The 17,800-nt window shown below is 33.4% G+C and overlaps 2 protein-coding genes, 1 long non-coding RNA gene and 1 pseudogene across 3 annotated transcripts; 2 read left to right on the forward strand and 2 right to left on the reverse strand.

Moving 5' to 3' along the window:
- Positions 1–463: 463 nt before the first annotated feature.
- Positions 464–8,563, reverse strand: LOC118648669 (transportin-3-like). Its single transcript, XM_036295038.1, is given in 24 exon segments — positions 464–560; positions 750–831; positions 834–861; positions 934–1,100; positions 1,209–1,366; positions 1,445–1,656; positions 1,738–1,878; positions 1,954–2,000; positions 2,003–2,191; positions 2,296–2,487; positions 2,562–2,701; positions 2,785–2,971; positions 2,974–3,019; positions 3,113–3,259; positions 3,348–3,492; positions 3,557–3,615; positions 3,617–3,775; positions 3,862–3,938; positions 3,941–3,977; positions 3,979–3,999; positions 6,073–6,145; positions 6,224–6,381; positions 6,494–6,697; positions 7,941–8,563. Coding segments are annotated over 24 exon segments (2,847 nt in total). The 5' UTR covers positions 8,058–8,563; the 3' UTR covers positions 464–499.
- An 832-nt stretch (positions 8,564–9,395) lies between these two features.
- LOC118648672 lies at positions 9,396–9,672 on the forward strand. The gene is made up of 2 exons (XR_004965396.1): positions 9,396–9,486; positions 9,553–9,672. It is a non-coding gene; the product is annotated as an uncharacterized LOC118648672 (long non-coding RNA).
- A 3,923-nt stretch (positions 9,673–13,595) lies between these two features.
- Positions 13,596–15,833, forward strand: LOC118648670 (annotated as a pseudogene).
- On the reverse strand, positions 15,834–17,393 carry LOC118648671 (60S ribosomal protein L44). The gene is made up of 4 exons (XM_036295039.1): positions 16,889–17,393; positions 16,365–16,538; positions 15,999–16,115; positions 15,834–15,914 (listed from the first exon to the last, which is right to left on the reverse strand). Exons 1-4 carry the CDS (start codon positions 16,889–16,891, stop codon positions 15,894–15,896), a joined length of 315 nt encoding a protein of 104 aa, XP_036150932.1. The 5' UTR covers positions 16,892–17,393; the 3' UTR covers positions 15,834–15,893.
- Between the last annotated feature and the right edge of the window lie 407 nt (positions 17,394–17,800).

The raw sequence follows: 17,800 nt of genomic DNA on the forward strand, positions 1-17,800 counted from the left end.
AGGGATTTCACCAATTTACTATTTATAGTATGTCTGCAAAGAATAATTAATTCTCTGTATTCTATTTTTAATTCTTCCAAAGTTCATTATATATTAATATTAAAAGTTTTTCTTCTTCTTATATGCATCATCATTTATATATTTATAATATAATAATAATAAATATTAATATATAGATGTGTTTCCCATATACATATGTGTAACAATTAAGGAAATCGATAAAATAAATAATATTCGAAGAAAAAATCTTAATACATACTTACAAAGGACATTTTATCGAAATACAATATATACAATATATATGTGGTTTGCAAACATAACTATAGATAGTAAGAATATAAAAAAAATCTTGATATTTTTTTGCTAATATATTTGTACAGCATTAAAACTCACCATAGCAAATTTTGTTTCGAGATATGACAATCGAAACTCGCTGGAAGATCTTATGAATATGAAATTTTTTGAGAAATTTAATCAAGTATATATACATTAAAATGCATTAGCGATACAGGCGCGCGAAATTTCGTAGAGCATTTGTGACAGTTTTTGGTGTTTCTGACCTAGAATATTAAAAAACAAAAAACAAAAAACAAAAAGATATGAATCAATTAAGTTTTGTGAGTTGCGCAAAAAATTCATAGCAAATTAATCAGTTATAAGTAAATATCGAAATAGTGTCTGATTTTTGTGTTACTATGAATTTTTTTGATGCTATTTATATTTGCGATGTAAAATTGTATGATACATACCTCGTCACTGTACTGTGAAATTCAAGCAATTGCTCAGGCGTTGCTGTAGGGGCTCCGCCTGCGTTTTGCGACGGCATTGTTTAATGGCTTCTTCCAACCATTTTGACATAAGCTGATAAAAAATATAAAGTATGATTTACAAGAAACACATGTAAAGTATATAGGAAAGAAACGAAATACATACGTCTGCATTACTTCGGGTAAGTTCTATGATGACATCCGCCACATCGGACAGCATATATGAAGACAAATCAAACACTGAAGCGTGTAGCAATTTTATGACTAATGTTTGGCCTTTTTCTTGCAATATATTTTGTACTAATTGTCGTCGTATCGTGAAGTCTGATCGATCCTGAAAAATAAAAATAGAATATATAAAGTTGGTGATAATCTATTAAAGTATACACATATTAAGTAAATATTATTTTTTAACATCTTTAAAAAAGTTTTCAAAATTACCCTTATAACCACGCCCACTATGTAAAAGATCATAAAAAAATTTCATTACTGAACTATTAGCATCCCTGTGATCCAAACTGCAAGCCATTATAGCACAATCTACAATGCTCCCAATAATAGGAGAATGTAATAAAGGAATAGGAGCCCTTTGAAGAAACCTTTTTAAAAAAGAATTAATATGAGATCAAATTTTAATAAAAATGATAATCGATAATATTAATTAATCATTGCTATACCTGGCGCATAGCCTAAATAGATCATCTACCGTATCAGGGTGATTTTTCAAACCATCTTCTTGTTCCAGGAGGGCAAAAGTGGGGCAGATAAAAGCTTGTAACATATTTAAAAGATTCCATACACATTCCGAGTCAGTTGCGTACTCGTCCACCAATATAGAGCCAAGATATAAGAAACAGCTATGTTTATGTACCGTGTATAGTGGTACGATCTGTACAGAAAGAAAACAAATATATTTAATAAGTGAAGTAATAACAGTATTAGTTATCGTTATTATGTTCAGAAGTCATACCTGTTTCACAATTGGCTCGAGCAAATGGGCACCGTGTTTGCCCACACAGCGCACCGCAAAACGTATGCAACGGCAACATCTCTCCATGACTCTCACGTCTCGTTGATATGTTTCACATACATTTGACAATACAGGCCACATCTACGCGTAAACATAAAGAATATCATTAGCGTTAAGAATCTTGCAAGAGGCTTTCTCGTCTCTGATAACATTCACCTCAGTGATTACACTTTGACAAGGATGAGGCTTATTAGGATCATCGATTGAGGATTAGTATGTTTAAATATAGCAGTTAATCTATCCAACCATATCACAGGATCAGTCTTTGTTCCTCTCTCGATTGGAACTTTATCTGAAAGAAGCGTCCACAGGGAACTCGCTTGAAAGCAGCACAATTCTCTTACTGCCGGTGTAATTCCCTCGGGTGGTAACCTCGCCAAAATTATCGATACTCCTATGACAATTAGTTATTATGAAAAAAATTAGATACATAATAAATATATATTTTGTAATCGCGTACACTTTGTAATGTAACTTATAAAAAAAATGTTATCCAACCTTTTAATAGGCCAATGGCTGCATCATTACTGATAGCAAAATTGTCAAGAGAACGTGCTATTTGCAAAAGTCCAGAAAAATGCGTCGTCATGTGCAATGGGCAAGCTGTACATATACTTAATAATGCACCCGAAGCAGCACTTCCTAAACCTTTTTGATTTAAACAGTCTAAAAGGAAATTTAAAACTGGTTCTGAAATAAGAAAAGTATATTTTAATCGTCGTTGAAATATTCAAATTGATGATAGGAATTTATCAAAGTCTTACCTAAGGATTGCGGATGCCTATCTATCCATTCACATAGCTCGCCTAAAAGGAGAATACTAGTGTAACGTACGGCTATATGAGTGTTTTCCGGTAAATTAAGAATAGCTTCCACTACTTTTGGAACCACATCATTTTCTTCCCTGTTATAAAAATATGAAAATTTACTTATATATATTTGATTTTTATGTTTCCTTCATAACAAATATGTATAAAAGAATCGTACGGTAGAATGTTTTTTGCTACCGCCTGCATTATGAAAAGCGCAGCTTCGGTCGAGTCCCAGGTAGGTGTATGTACAGGTTGACCCTGCGGGCCAAGTCCCCCAGTCAGTGACGAAAACATTTGTCGAAAACAGTGACTACTTCCAACTACAAACACTACATCCTTTATTAAATCCGATACACGATTCGGAAGTCAGCGAATTCTTCTCCTCCGCCACCTTCCTCCACGAGGCCCAACTAACAATTAATACATACTTTTAATTACTATTATTCTGTTGTCTCTGTAAGATGTTATTTAATAAAATCCTAATAGTATTAAAATATACTGACATGATCTGGTTCCATTTGGCAATGTCTACAGAGGGCACCAATCAGTCTCTCTATATGCGGTCGAAATACGGCATTAAGATCATCATTATTTTTCTGATAAAGAACTTCTGATAGCCGATACCATAGGTTAAAAGTTATTTGTGCAACCTTAAAAAAAAAAAATTATTGAATTAACAAGAATTTTAATTTATATTTATCTGATGTAATAATAAAGTAACATATATATTTTAGATACCTCATAATCATGATGACCAACACATGTGAGGACAAGATCCAAAATTTTTATAGCATAATGCTGCTTTCCATCTTCACTACCAGTTACCATAGTTTCTAGAAATGTTTCGGCCAGTTCCGTAAATATTCGACAATAATTTATAGACCTGCAATATATTAATGACTAGGTTTATGCTTCACAAATATACTTAAGTAAATTAAATTATTTACTTTTCCATATCTTCGTGTGCAACAGATAAGTGATATGGTTGTTCTAAATTCATAACACTTTGTGAAAAGGCACAATTGCAATTGTTGCAACTGCACATTTATTTCGTTGTCACTACCACGATTGGTATTGCTATCTTCCCCTAATGCTTGTAAAATTATGCAGATACAATCACTAGCCGTTTCGTGAAGTTGCGAAACGGCCATATGATTGCTGAGTATCTGGAAAGTAGAATCGTTTGATAAAGAAAAGCAGAAAACAATGAATATTCTTGAGAACATTTTATCAGTTTTATCAAGAGACTTACTTGCAAGGCATAAACGACTACCTCGCTTGAAGGTACAGCCTTAAGTGATATTGCATGAACGGTTATCCAGCTGGTAAACATCGCAAAATAGTCACTTGGATTTGTAAATTATCACCCGCTGTTTTTTAGGCACATTTTCTGCAATTACACTATATATGAAATACCACGTTAAAATAAAATGTGTATATATCGGGATTGGGTAGTGATTAGTTAAAAAATAAAGTTTTAATATAATAATTTTAACTTAACTAATTTTAAGTCAACTTTTAACTTCGAACAATTATTTTTAAAATATATAAACTTCAAAATTAATTTTTTTCTAAATAGAAATTTATATACAAAAATATTTTCATTTAAAAAAAATAGAAAAAAGTTTCTTTGTTATTTCATGTTGACTTACAATTTAGAAATAAGATGTTAAACTTTTAGTTTAACGTAACTTAATTTTAACATAAATTTCAACATAAGTAAATTAATTTTATAAGACACGTACGCACGTACTATCACAGACTTTAACTTAATTTTGTTTTAAAAAACTATTTTACCCAATACCTGATTTATATATAGTTTTTATATAATATGTTTTTGGATGCCGCAAAAATGTGTACTAGAAATATGGTTAATATATATACATTTATGTATACATTTATATACATTTTATTGGAAATTAATTCCTTACTTTAAGTATCTTTTGGGTGGATATTTTAGAGGTTTTTAAGCTGTAAGTTCATATTAGATTAAGGGCCAGTTGTTCCAACTTCTTGGTAAACTTACCTACCAGGTAAGCATGTGTCCATCTTCATTTCTTTTCTTAAATAAATAAAGACAAACATATATTTATCTGACAGTTAAGTTTACCAAGAAGTTGGAACAACCGACCCTAAATATTGGAAATCGGGAGATGCGAGGAAAATATTGGAAATAGATAATTAGAATTCGACTCCCTCAACTAACTTTAATATTAATCCGTCTTGGTCCAATTTGTTGAATTTTGACATCTAATTCGTAATCCTCAATCTCTAATAATATGGACTTTAAAATTATACAGTGTACAATCTTCTTCTTTTTTTTAAATCTTTCAATTTAATATCTTTATTCTTTTAATTCTCATTTTTTAAAATTCTTTTTTCGTTTTACCTCAATCTTTTATTAAGGTAAATACGAGAGATTTGTAAAATCTACAGTCTCTAACCTTTTAGCGAGGCATATATGAGATGAGAGTTCAGCTCGAACTCTGATCTGTTGATTATTAGTAAACCGCTCTTGTACACAAATGGCTGAAGAGACGAGGTACATAGAAGAGTTAAAGATTGTAAGTGAAGAAAATAAACTATAAATTAGTATTAGGCAAAATTTAATCAATTTATTAATAATTAAGATTAAAAATTTAGGTTTTAATTATAATGAATAGGATATTCATGTCACGCGCAAAGAATTGCTGCGTATCAATAAATTCAATGCTTGCTGAAATGAGATAGCAACGATTTTTCATGGTGACGCGAGAGCATCATATTCGGAAAGATTGGATACAGTCGCATCTCCTTAAGAAATGTTGCTTCACTTCAGTGAGCATTCAATTCACTCGCACGTGAACAATACAAAATCGTGCACAAACGTCTGTGCCCTAATAATAAATGATTAAAATTTTTTAGTTGAAATAAATAAAGATATTAATCAATTAAATTGTTTACCAATACAATAAATTGATTAAAATTGTATTAAAATTGATTAAATTGTATATAATTGTAATTCAATTACTAAAGCTGACTAATTAAAAATAACATAATTAATTCAATGACTGAAACTAATTAAAAATAATTAACTGTTACTAATTAAAAATTTTTTACGTTTATAATTATTTATAAACATTATAAGTGTAATGTTTATAAATTTAAATAATAATTAAAAATAGATTTTTTTAATCAACGGTATTTGATTTAATAATCAATTAAATCAATGATGATTATACTTATCAGGAAAACAAAAATTTAATCGATTAATAAAAATCGTAACAATTACTTCGTTGTGATTGATTATGTTAATTCTGTTTTTAAAATTTGTGATCAATTATTTAAGTTAACAAATGGATTAATCAATGCCCAATACTAATAATAATCTGTTCCAGGAATAATAAATTAATATATAAGCTTTAAGAAATTTATTGTATGTGACATCACACACATATACACACTCACACATTATCATACATACCAGAAATTCTGTCACAGTATCTGCATTCGCTGTAAGTTCATGCAATATATGTTGCCGATGATTAGATCCCAGCCTGGAAAAAAATACAAAAATAAATTTAATTGTTTGACATTTCGTAACATCAAATAAGTGACAAGATATCGCATTGTACCTAAGTGATCTTGAATTTACTTCTTCTGGAAGTACCGTCATTATTTCAAGTAGTGGCCAAAGATTTGCAGTATTTCCTCCAAACCTGTTAATTAAATCTACTACTGGTTTCTGCCAGGAGGACATTTGTAGTGCCAAATCTGCCAGAGCTAAGCATAACTGTAAGCGTCAAAATTTAACATTATTAAATAACAATCTATAAGATTTACAAAAGAATAGAATTACAAAAATATTTTAAAGCAGAATTTGATAAAAGAATATAAATAAGTACCTGAGTAACAATGGCAGAATTAGTATGTTCATTGATTTGCGATATATGTTCCATTAGCGAATCTCGCAACGAAGTGTGGGCTTCCTGAGGTAATTCATGGAAGGAAAGCTGGATTTTGGTACGCATTGTTTGTGCAGCAAAATAACAAGACTCTATATTTCGTTTTTGATGTAACATTTCATCAGCTATTTTCCATGCATATACCTATAGAAACATATCCATACATATATCAAAATAATAAAAGTAATTATAAAACTTAAAATATGGTAAATAATTTGTTTTGCAAAGATAAAGAATGTTGTATAGGATAAGTCATTTAAGCTGTCACTATTAGTACTAACCTGATAATCTTAAATAAATCACAAAATATTTACTATATAAAAAAACTTCAAACAAAAGTTACATAATGTAAACAAATACATATAGTATAATAATCATTTTTTACTATTTAAATTTTTTACCAAGATAATAAAGGTCACTATCGACCTTTTAAATAAAATGTGCATTTCTTTCCAGATTAAAAAAAAAATTCAATGCTGAATACAATTCCTAATAGAATAATTAATTTTTAAAAATATATTAAATTTAATAAGCAATACAATTTCGAATTCTTAACATATGTTTTTATTTTTTAATATAAAAATAATCAAACAATTCAAATTTCAGTGTAATTTAAAATTTTTCAATTTAAGTTAATGTATGAATATAAAAAAATATTATTGAAATCAAAATTGATTAATTTTTACTTCAGAAGTATTTTAAAATATATCTTAATAAGTACAATTTTGAACATTTATAATTTGTATTCTCTTCAAATAAACAATTTTTTAGTCCCTACATTTTGTGATAATAGAAGAGAAACTAATAAAAAAAAGAAATAATATAATTTTTAAATTATTACTATTTAAAATTATACTTATATTTAAATTTATACTTAACATTTAAACACCTGCATGTTCAAAAATTATACTGTTAAAAAAGAATTTTCTGATCAAAAATAAGAACCTTTCACATAATTTTTATGTGAAATAAACAAGTAAATGATTGATGATATTACATAATAAGATTAGAACTATCAAAGTTAATTGAGAAAATCTTATTTTATTCAAAATTTTATCATGATTGGAATTGTACCATCTTATACTATGCAGAAAACACAAGCAAAAAATGCAACATTACTGATTTCATGTCTCATTTACTCATTTATCATTTGATTGATATAGAAAAATATGTTTACATATAATAATAACATAATTAGATATAACAATTTAATAATCCCTCTTTAAGGTTAGAAAGTGGCTTTCTATATTTTTAATTCACAATGCCGTTAACGCGAATGTATTAAAAAATATGTTTGTACTGGATAACAAATAAAGATTGAATTTAAAACAAACACAGAAAGAAAACTTTGAAAATTTATGGAGTTAAAACGCAATTATATGCTCACCGATTTTTGCAATTCTCCCAGCCATAATGACGCTTTTCCTGGTTCAGCTGGATTTGTATTGTTATATAAAGAGAACACGGCCTGGTAAACGGTCTCCAGATTCGGCGGCGAATCCATGTTTCAGAGAATATTCGAGTACCGCAGAATCCCCATGCAGTCGAATCCCCGGCTGACAGACGGATGCACTTACGCGAGGTCGAACCGCAGCCGAACGTTTCTCGCTCGTCCGATCCGAGGACCTAACCTCAAACGTGCAACGAACAGTATCGGATGACGCACCGTGAAGTCGTCATAATAATTTAGGTTCTATTTAGCCGTCATACCTCGTACTTCAGAAATACATAATTCACATGTACGTACATACAGAATGCAAATTATGAAATGTTTGTACGTAAAAAGAGAAGAAAAGGAAGGGAGAAAATTTTGAAAAAAAGTACCGAAAGTGCAGCCAAAAAGAATAGATATTTAAGCCTGTATCAGTGTCTCTGCAAAATGTAATATGATTCAAATTTTAGATGGAATAATATAGAACAATAGAAATAGAACAGCTTTTACTGCATTTGCTACTTATGAAAAGGAGTAATGGCAAGATCACATCAAATTTTAAGGCTACTTGCATCAAACTCTGATTAACTTAATCCTTGATTAGTCCATTGGAATTGACCAATCGTATTTGTCGTTAAGCAAGATTAACAAATGCAATTAATCAATTCCAATGGACTAATCAACGATTAAGTTAATCAGAGTTTGGTCCAAGTGGCCCTTAACCTCAAAATATATCGTAAAGTTTTTGGTTTGTTCGATTGGTTTAAGATAAGTTAACATTGGGCGCGTTTAGCAGATAAAGCGGATCAGTGAGCGCCAGTGATTCTCTAATATGATTGGTTCTCATCTTTAGTTCTTCGTTGGATTTAGAAGCAGAAACCAATCATAATAAAGAATCTCTGATTGCTCACTGTGATAACTCTGGGCCTGTCGCGTAGAAGAGACCCAAAAATCATGCACATTACCTACGGGATTCATAGATATTTGACTACGTAGTTCAATGTGCACATTTTGTGCACATAGAGGCGCTGATGGATGAAAACACTGTAGCGTATTCGCAGGGTAAGATAAAACGAATGGATTTTCATAAAACGCTTTACTTCTTACTTTATTCGTGAATATTGTTACAGAAGATTTCTTTTAACTCGCCTTACTTAAAACCTACTGAAACTCAAGACTAGCTACTCTATCTATACTCTTTCTAGGGGGATTTTGCCTTGGCCAATCAGGCCCGTGGACAAGTTGATTGAGCGCTGCAACGCCACAACACTCCCTCCTAATTTTCTTGGAATGTTACTCGTTTATTCGTCTTTTTTGCAGATGTGTAAGTACGAATTGGTGGTGGTGGTGCAGCGTCTGTCAAATTTGTTGCGTTTTCGGTTTCCTCGGTAGGTAGATATGCCGGTTTTAGTCTTTCTGTTGAAATATTGCATGGTCTTCCGTTAACTAGAACAGTATATAATTTTTCATTAATTTTAGCCAATACTTCATACGGTCCTTGGTAAGGTGGTTGTATGGGGCGTCTTACTGTATCATCTCTAAGAAAAACATGTGTTGCTATTTTTAGATCCTGGTGTACAAACGGTTTTGGAGAACAGTGATGTGCGACTGGTTTGGCTCGAATTTTTCTAATTCTTTCTCTTAGTTCTTGGACGAAGATTTCGGGCTTAACTGGCTGCTCCGGGTCTTCAAAAAATTCTCCTGGAACTCTTAACGTTGTTCCATATAGTAGCTCTGCTGTAGAACATTTTAAATCGTCTTTGAAAGCTGTGCGTAAACCTAAAAGTACTGTTGGTAAAGCTGTCATCCAGTCCTGATCGTTTTGGAGGTGACATGAGAGGGCGGACTTCAGAGTGCGGTGCCAACGCTCTAATATGCCATTAGAGGCGGGATGATATGGTGAAGTTCTCGTTCGTTTGCATCCTATGAGATTAGTTAGGACTCTAAAAAGCTCTGCTTCAAACTGAGTACCCTGGTCAGTTGTGATAATTCTTGGAGCGCCAAACCTTGAAATCCACGCTGAGAAAAAGGCTTTTGCAACAGATTCGGCCGTTGCTTCAACAAGTGGAACTGCTTCTGGCCATCTGGTGTATCGGTCCATCATAGTGAGACAATACCTGTAATTACTAACTATAGGTAAGGGTCCAATGATGTCTAAATGTACCTGATTGAATCTTTCATCCGGAATTGCGATTTTGTCGGGGATGTGTTTGATATGCCGATGAACCTTGGCCCTTTGACATGGGAGGCATGTTTTTACCCAGTATGTAATATCTTTGTTCATATTAGGCCACACGAACTTTTGACGGATCTGGTGTCGTGTTGATCTTCCGCTTGGATGTGCCATGTTGTGGACGGTATTAAAAATCCTTTTGCGTAAAGCTTCTGGAATGTAGGGTTTGATTGCTTCCTCAGTACACTCGCAGTATATTGGATGTGGTGAGTTGGGCAAAGTAAATTGTCGTAACTTTAAGTTTGTTTTTCCGTCCAAGATTTCTTTCAATTCTTCATCGTGTTGTTGTTTTTCAGCTAGTTCTTCTGTGGAGACGATCACTGGGCATTCTATTGCTGCAATTCGTGAAAGTGCGTCTGCTGCAACATTGTGTTCTCCTCGTAGATAAATGATGTCTGTGGTTATCTGGCTGATGAGATCTAGTTGTCTGATTTGCCTAGGTGATGCTTTATTAGCTTTTTGTTGGAAGGCAAAAATCAAAGGCTTATGATCTGTGCGAATAGTTAGTTGTCTTCCTTGCACTAAATCTTTAACATATTTGATTGCTTGATATATAGCTAGTAATTCACGATCGTACGTGCTATAATTTCGTTGAGCACTATTGAGTTTTTTGGAGAAAAACATTAATGGCTGTGGTTTTCCTTCCACTATTTGTTCCAGTGTAGCTCCAATGGCTGTATCTGAAGCATCAGTCGTGAGAACTAGCGGTGCATCCTCTTGAGGGTGTGTGAGCATTGTAGACTCTGACAAGCTTTGTATACACTTGTCGAAAGCCCTGTTTGCTGGTTCAGTCCAGATAATTGGTCTTTTATCATTCTTTTTACTATTTTTCAGGTATTCATTAAGGATGGCTTGATCATGCGCTGCGTTTTTAATGCATCTTCTATAATAGTTTAACATACCTAAGAACCTGCGTAGTTCAACGATGGTTTTAGGTTTTGGATAGTTGGCAATAGCTTTTATCTTTTCAGGTAAGGGTTCAATTCCTTGGTTAGATATCCGATAACCCAAAAAGTCGACTTGTTCTTTCCCAAAGGTGCATTTGGAAGTATTAATAGTAACTCCTGCATTTTGTAGTCTTTTAAAAACTTCTTGTAGATGTTGAACATGTTGCTCTGGTGTTTTTGATGCAATGAGGATATCATCCACGTAGCAGTATACATAATCCAGGTCTTGAAAGATGGAATTCATATAGCGCTGGAAAGTTTGCGCCGCGTTTTTGAGTCCAAAAGGCATTGCTATGAATTCAAACAAGCCAAATGGTGTGATAACGGCGGTTTTTAGTATGTCCTCTTCGGCCAATGGGATATTATAGTATGCTTTTACTAAGTCGATGGTAGAGAAAATATTTCTGCCATGCAGACCGTGCGTAAAATCGTGGATATGAGGTAGCGGGTATTTGTCAGGTACTGTAATGGCATTTAATCCGCGATAATCGCCACATGGGCGCCAAACTCCAGTTGTCTTTTTCGGAACAAGATGTAACGGTGAGGCCCAAGGACTGCTGGAGGGTCTGCAAATTCCTGCTTCGATGAGATATGTAAACTCGGCTTTCGCTATCTTTAGTTTCTCTGGTGGTAGCCTACGGAAAGGTTGTGCCACTGGAGGTCCTTTGGTGATAATATGATGTGCCACTCCGTGTGATTTAACTGTAGGAGGTTGTGATGGCTTCGTTAATCCTGGAAATTCAGCGAGTAATTTGTAAAAATGTGAATCCGGTCTGATTGTGGAAATTGTTGTGTGGGGTTTTGAAATTAATTGTCCCTTGCACTCCATTCCTGTGATGTTGTCCTGGATGTTTCTTTTGCGAAGGTTAACTGACAAGTTATAGTGGTACAAGAAATCAGCTCCCATTATTGGTGTTGATACATTGGCTACGCAAAATGTCCATGTAAGCGACCGTTTCAAACCTAGGTTAAGTGTGAGTATTCTCTCTCCGTAGGTCTTAATGGGTAGCCCGTTAGCTGCGTACAGTTGTAATGCTGATTGTTTTGCTTTCCTGTCTATAGCTTTCTTTGGCAACAACGAGATGTCTGCACCGGTGTCTACCAAGAAACGTAATCCACTATTTTGGTCCTTGACATGGAGCCTGCGCTGATTATAACCGTCGGATACGGCTCCTATTGCCGGCGGCTGCTGGAGTTTTCCCGTTTGGCTAAGGGATGTTTCGAGTCGCATGGGAGTAGGCATTTCCAAGCTTTTTCGCCGAAATGCCGATGATAATAACATGTAGTTTGTGAGGTATCCTTTACTTTATCTTGGCTGTTGGATCTCTTATTTGTTTTGCCTCTAGATCTAGAACGTGCTCTTCTTTTTCCTATAGCGGCTACGGACTTAGTGAGTTTACTGATTTGATTGTTTAAAGTCTGCATAGAGTCCGGCTGCGAGACACTTGTTGTAGCTATGGTGCCGTGTCCTGCTCCTCTGTCGTGTGCTTTATCGGCACAAGCTGCGAGTTTGTCAAGGCTTACCTCATCTAACACAGCTAACAATTCTTGGATTCTGGGAGGGAGTCTTTGAAGCCATAGCGTCCTTAACATGCTATCGGTAACGTTTGTGCCTGCCAGCGTACGCATTTCCCTTAATAAAACGGAAGGGGTCCTTGTCACCCAATTCCGTGGCATCGAGCAATGTCCGCATTTGTTTTTCGAGGGAATCTGAAAAACGTTCTATTAGTGTGGCTTTAAGTGTTTCATATTTACCTATCGTTGGCGGTTGTTCCAGGATGTCGGCTACTGCAATCATCGAATGTTCGTCAAGATGTCTGACGACTGCACTATATTTGATCTCGTCTGAGCGTATGCGGTAGGCAGTAAATTCGCATTCAATGGCCGCGAACCATAATTTTGGCCGATTTCGCCAGAATGCAGCCAATTTCACGTTGCGAAATTCATTTGCTTGAATTTCAACGGGTGTAGATTATGTTATCTTGCATATCCTCCGTAGTTTGCTTGTCCCCTGGAGAGGTATTACCCGATTTTTCACTTCCCGAGGCTTGCTTGGGCGAATGGTCGACCGGCATGTTTACTTGCAAAATTTTTTGAGGCGAGAAAAGATGTTCGTGTCAATCGTTATCTCATTCGAATTACTTTCGTCGCGGTCACCATTTAATGTAGCGTATTCGCAGGGTAAGATAAAACGAATGGATTTTCATAAAACGCTTTACTTCTTACTTTATTCGTGAATATTGTTACAGAAGATTTCTTTTAACTCGCCTTACTTAAAAACCTACTGAAACTCAAGACTAGCTACTCTATCTATACTCTTTCTAGGGGGATTTTGCCTTGGCCAATCAGGCCCGTGGACAAGTTGATTGAGCGCTGCAACGCCACAACACCTTAAAACGGCGCGATGGACCGCTCTCAGGTTGCCTCCAGGTTCCTCTCTGCCCTCTCTGGTAGTGTGTGGTAGTGTAGTGTAGTGCATCTAAAAAGAACAGGACAACGTTTTCACTCTCTATAATCCTGCGCACTGAAATACTGAACCGAGATATTTTTCCAACATGACGTGAGTTGACAGTTGTTGACAGTTCAATAAACTGAAAGCGGAGATTTTGGAACACAACTAATTCACAATGAGTGATTATAAAATACCGATAATTGAGCCAACTATAGATTACACAAAGGTGTTGATAAGATTTTGACGTTTCTCATGCATGTATAAATCATTCGTCGTCAGTCGAGGAGCAAATCTGAAATGATTTGTATTCTAGGTGCCGCCTATCAACCAAAGCGAACGGTTTCCTTCATTAATCACTTTATCACGCATACCGTCATGTTTCTGAATAAATTTGCCTTGTCCTGTGAGGAGAAACTGTTCAATTTCGAAAATAAATTGCAAAAGTTAGAAGCATCGTTAGAAATATTAGAATCACGGGTATGTGTATTGTGAGTGTTTCTTACAAAGAAATTGGTAAAAGTAAACAATCTTTACAATGAATTATTTTAAAAAGATAATATGATTAAGACTAAAAATAAATCAAGTGACGAAAGGAAAAATCCAGTGAGACACGGGTAACAATTTTGATATTTATTATACAGATTGTGCAAAAAGTTTCGCAATTTAGATCAAAATATAATGATATTTTTGTTGTATTAAGAAGAATATAGTCGAAGTGTTTGTGCAACCTTTGTATATTTTTTTTATAATATGAAAAGATTTTTAAAAAGGATTGTTTTATCTATAAAAAAAGCTTTTGTAGATTTTGACCTTTTGGATACCATAAAGCTATTAAAAAGTTTGTAAATGTTTTTCATTTATTGGAAATTTGAGAAATATACAATTCAAAATTTTTTAACACTTGAATCATTCGAATTGAAATCTAACTTTTACTTGATTATTATTAAGTAGGAATTTTAATATATAAATAAAGTTTTCTATGTAAAAAAATTTATATTGATCATATAATATAATCAGTTATTTGATAAATATTTCATAAAATTTATGTGATTCATATTTAAGTCTTTTAGATTCAAAATTTTTAATAGTTTGGATTCATAGATTCAAATTCGAATCAAATCAAAATTTATCTGATTTATTCAATTTGTACTTGAATAGTTCACACCTTTAGAAATATTTATGTACATTAGGCTTTTTGCTCAATTTTCAAAGTTTGAAACACTATAACTTTTTAATAGTTTTAATTGTTTTTCAATAATACAATTCTGTGACTTAAGAAGTATCTGTTGTTGCAAAATTAAAAAAAAATTTATTAAAAATATCTGCAATGACAATATACAATGCCAATACATCTTATTGAGCTATAGATTATACAAAAGTTAACAAGCTACAAACATTATTCCTTTTATTTGCACTTTTCTTAAGTTATCTTTTAAGATCTTTTTTACAACACTATTAACTGTGTCTCACTGGTTTTATCAAGCAATAAATTATAGATTGCTTATAGCTCACTTATAGATTGTACTTATCTTTTCATGCACGTTTTTACTTTGCTTCTGCATAGTTATCTTCTATACCTGGTTTAGAACAAGAACATCATAAAGAATCAAATAATGTTAATGAATATAATACAAATAAATTGGAAGAGTGGAGGTATGTGAGATGGACGAGCCCGATGACAGTGAAATAAAGCCTAAAGACGAAGAGAAAGAGGTACAATCTGCAGCTAAAGATCCACGCTATGAAAAATACTTTAAAATGTTGCACTTTGGAGTACCAAAACAAGCGGTTAAATTAAAAATGGAGCAAGAAGGATTGGATTCATCTATATTAGAGTAAGTTCAACACTTGTGTAGAAAGATACAAAATGTACATTCAACATTAAATGGCAAGATTAACAATCGCAGCAATTTTTAACTTGTTAATTCGACCACATTCTGTTATCAAAAGTAATTGTTACTGTTACTATGCATGTGAATTGAATTTAATCTATCTAGCACAAATATGAAGCTAAAATATTCTTGTCCCTTTCATTTTGTTAGCAATCCACAACAAATAGTTTCTATACCACAATTGTCAGAAAACAATGAGAATCAAGGTGAATAAGTATGAAGGTAATTGTTCTAATGCTATGTGATGTATGCGCCAATGCCTCTTAGGCTTATTCGACATTTTTGCATTATAAAATATAGAATAAAGAAAAAAAAACATACAAATCCTTATAGATTTATTTATTAATACAGAATGCAGAACATATAAGATATTGAGTGGGTAGTTTAGAATTGAATCATTTGACCCTGAAAAAAAAGAGTACTCGTTAGTCAAAATTAATGCATGTTTTTATTTTTATTTGAATATTTTGTAGATGTATGAATATTCACCTTTCTCTTCTTATCACCTCCCAGTTCAAAGTGTTTGCATCTTTTCAATGGAATTTGTTTTCTATACTTGCATTCCGTACATTCCATCCTTAGCACAATTTTCTTTGTTGTTTTTGCCTAAAGTGATATAATAAAATACATTCATATAAAAATTTACCTTATCAATATTGTGTTATGAACTGAATTAATAACATTATATGCACATTTTATTTATATGTACATTATATGTACATTTTTTAAATATCGTCACAGAATATTGTTATAATGGATATCCTTGAATTTTCATAAGAGGTATCATATTTATTTTATTTTGTTGTATTCATTGAATAAAAATGTATAGTGTTAAACTACTTCTCGCACACTCACCTTCTTTCTGAAGATGGGCTTGGTTTGACCACCAAATCCTTGCTGTTTGCGGTCGTAACGCCTTCTGCCCTGCGAGGCATGTCTCTCCTTACTTTTCTTGTACTGCGTCACTTTGTGATTCTTGTGTACTTTGCATTTCTTGCAAAAAGTACGTCTCTGCTTCGGTACGTTAACCTATAGAGACGGAATTTGTGTAAGATTCCAACAGACATTGCAACACAATTTTATTGAAGACTGAAGAAATAATCGATCGAACACATTCAATTTCTAATTTACGCGAATTCACGTAATTCGGCCGAATATAGGCATCGCCGTGTTGCATCGAATCAAACGTTTTGTACTAATGCTATTAAACAGGTTATGTTGTCACTTCACGTGAAATTGTCACATTATGATAATAAATATTTATGATTAATTGTGATAGATATAATTAGAATGCAAACGCGAATTTCGTGAAACATTTCGCGGCAACGATTACTGGGCTATTTATTGATAAAAACGCATAAAATAGCTTATACACCTACCATCTTGATGCGTCAAGACAGAAGAGAAGCGTGAATCCGACCGGAAATTGAGGGCGCTCGTGGAAGCTATTCGGCGCGCCTGCGCGTGCGTTATTTCCCGTTACGTTGCAATAAATTCAGAAACCTTGAGTATATTTTTTGCGCTCGGTATGCGTAATTATGAATATGACGACCGATGTGGGTACGGCATTTTACGAATCTCGATCACATGTGAGATCACTGCTAGAGGGAACGCTCTCGCGGTTTCGGTGGTGGTCGGTGAAACCATTGCGAAACCGCTATCGGATTTACGCCATTAACACAACTGACATCAAAATTGGTATATAAAACATCCAATCAATAAGTGCGATCTTATATTAAGCTACCCTTCATTACTCGCGTTACGTCGGATATAAATAAACGAGCGAGATGTGGATTATTTGCGCGATGGATTCAGTCTAACGGTCTCTGCTTATCCATCTAATAATCTTGCGCGATGAATGAGCAATGTACGTGCACAATTGGTCGACACGCAGTAACTACGTGTACACATGCACTAAACAATAAATATATGTATACACACATACATGCATCATACATACATTCATACATATACATATAGATATATATAGAGTATGTTTTTTAAAGAGGAAGGTCAAGATGTATCTCTTTTTGTTTCATTAAATTCTGATACATAAAGCAAAAGTGTAATTAATAGTGTTATTAATAGCAAAAAAATAATATCTTTTAAAATTAGAATAGATGCGCAATATAATTCTGACGATCGAGCATAGTGTTGCATAAAAGCCGACGAGCGCTTCGGGAAAGATCGTAAATTATACTGCATGGGCATCAATAATGCCTTTTCGCTTAAAGTTATGTAGCTGCGTTTTGTGTTCCACATAGAACACGCAACACATTATAGAAAATCTG

The sequence above is a fragment of the Monomorium pharaonis genome, unplaced genomic scaffold (assembly GCF_013373865.1).
Source record: "Monomorium pharaonis isolate MP-MQ-018 unplaced genomic scaffold, ASM1337386v2 scaffold_586, whole genome shotgun sequence".
Taxonomy (NCBI): domain Eukaryota; kingdom Metazoa; phylum Arthropoda; class Insecta; order Hymenoptera; family Formicidae; genus Monomorium; species Monomorium pharaonis.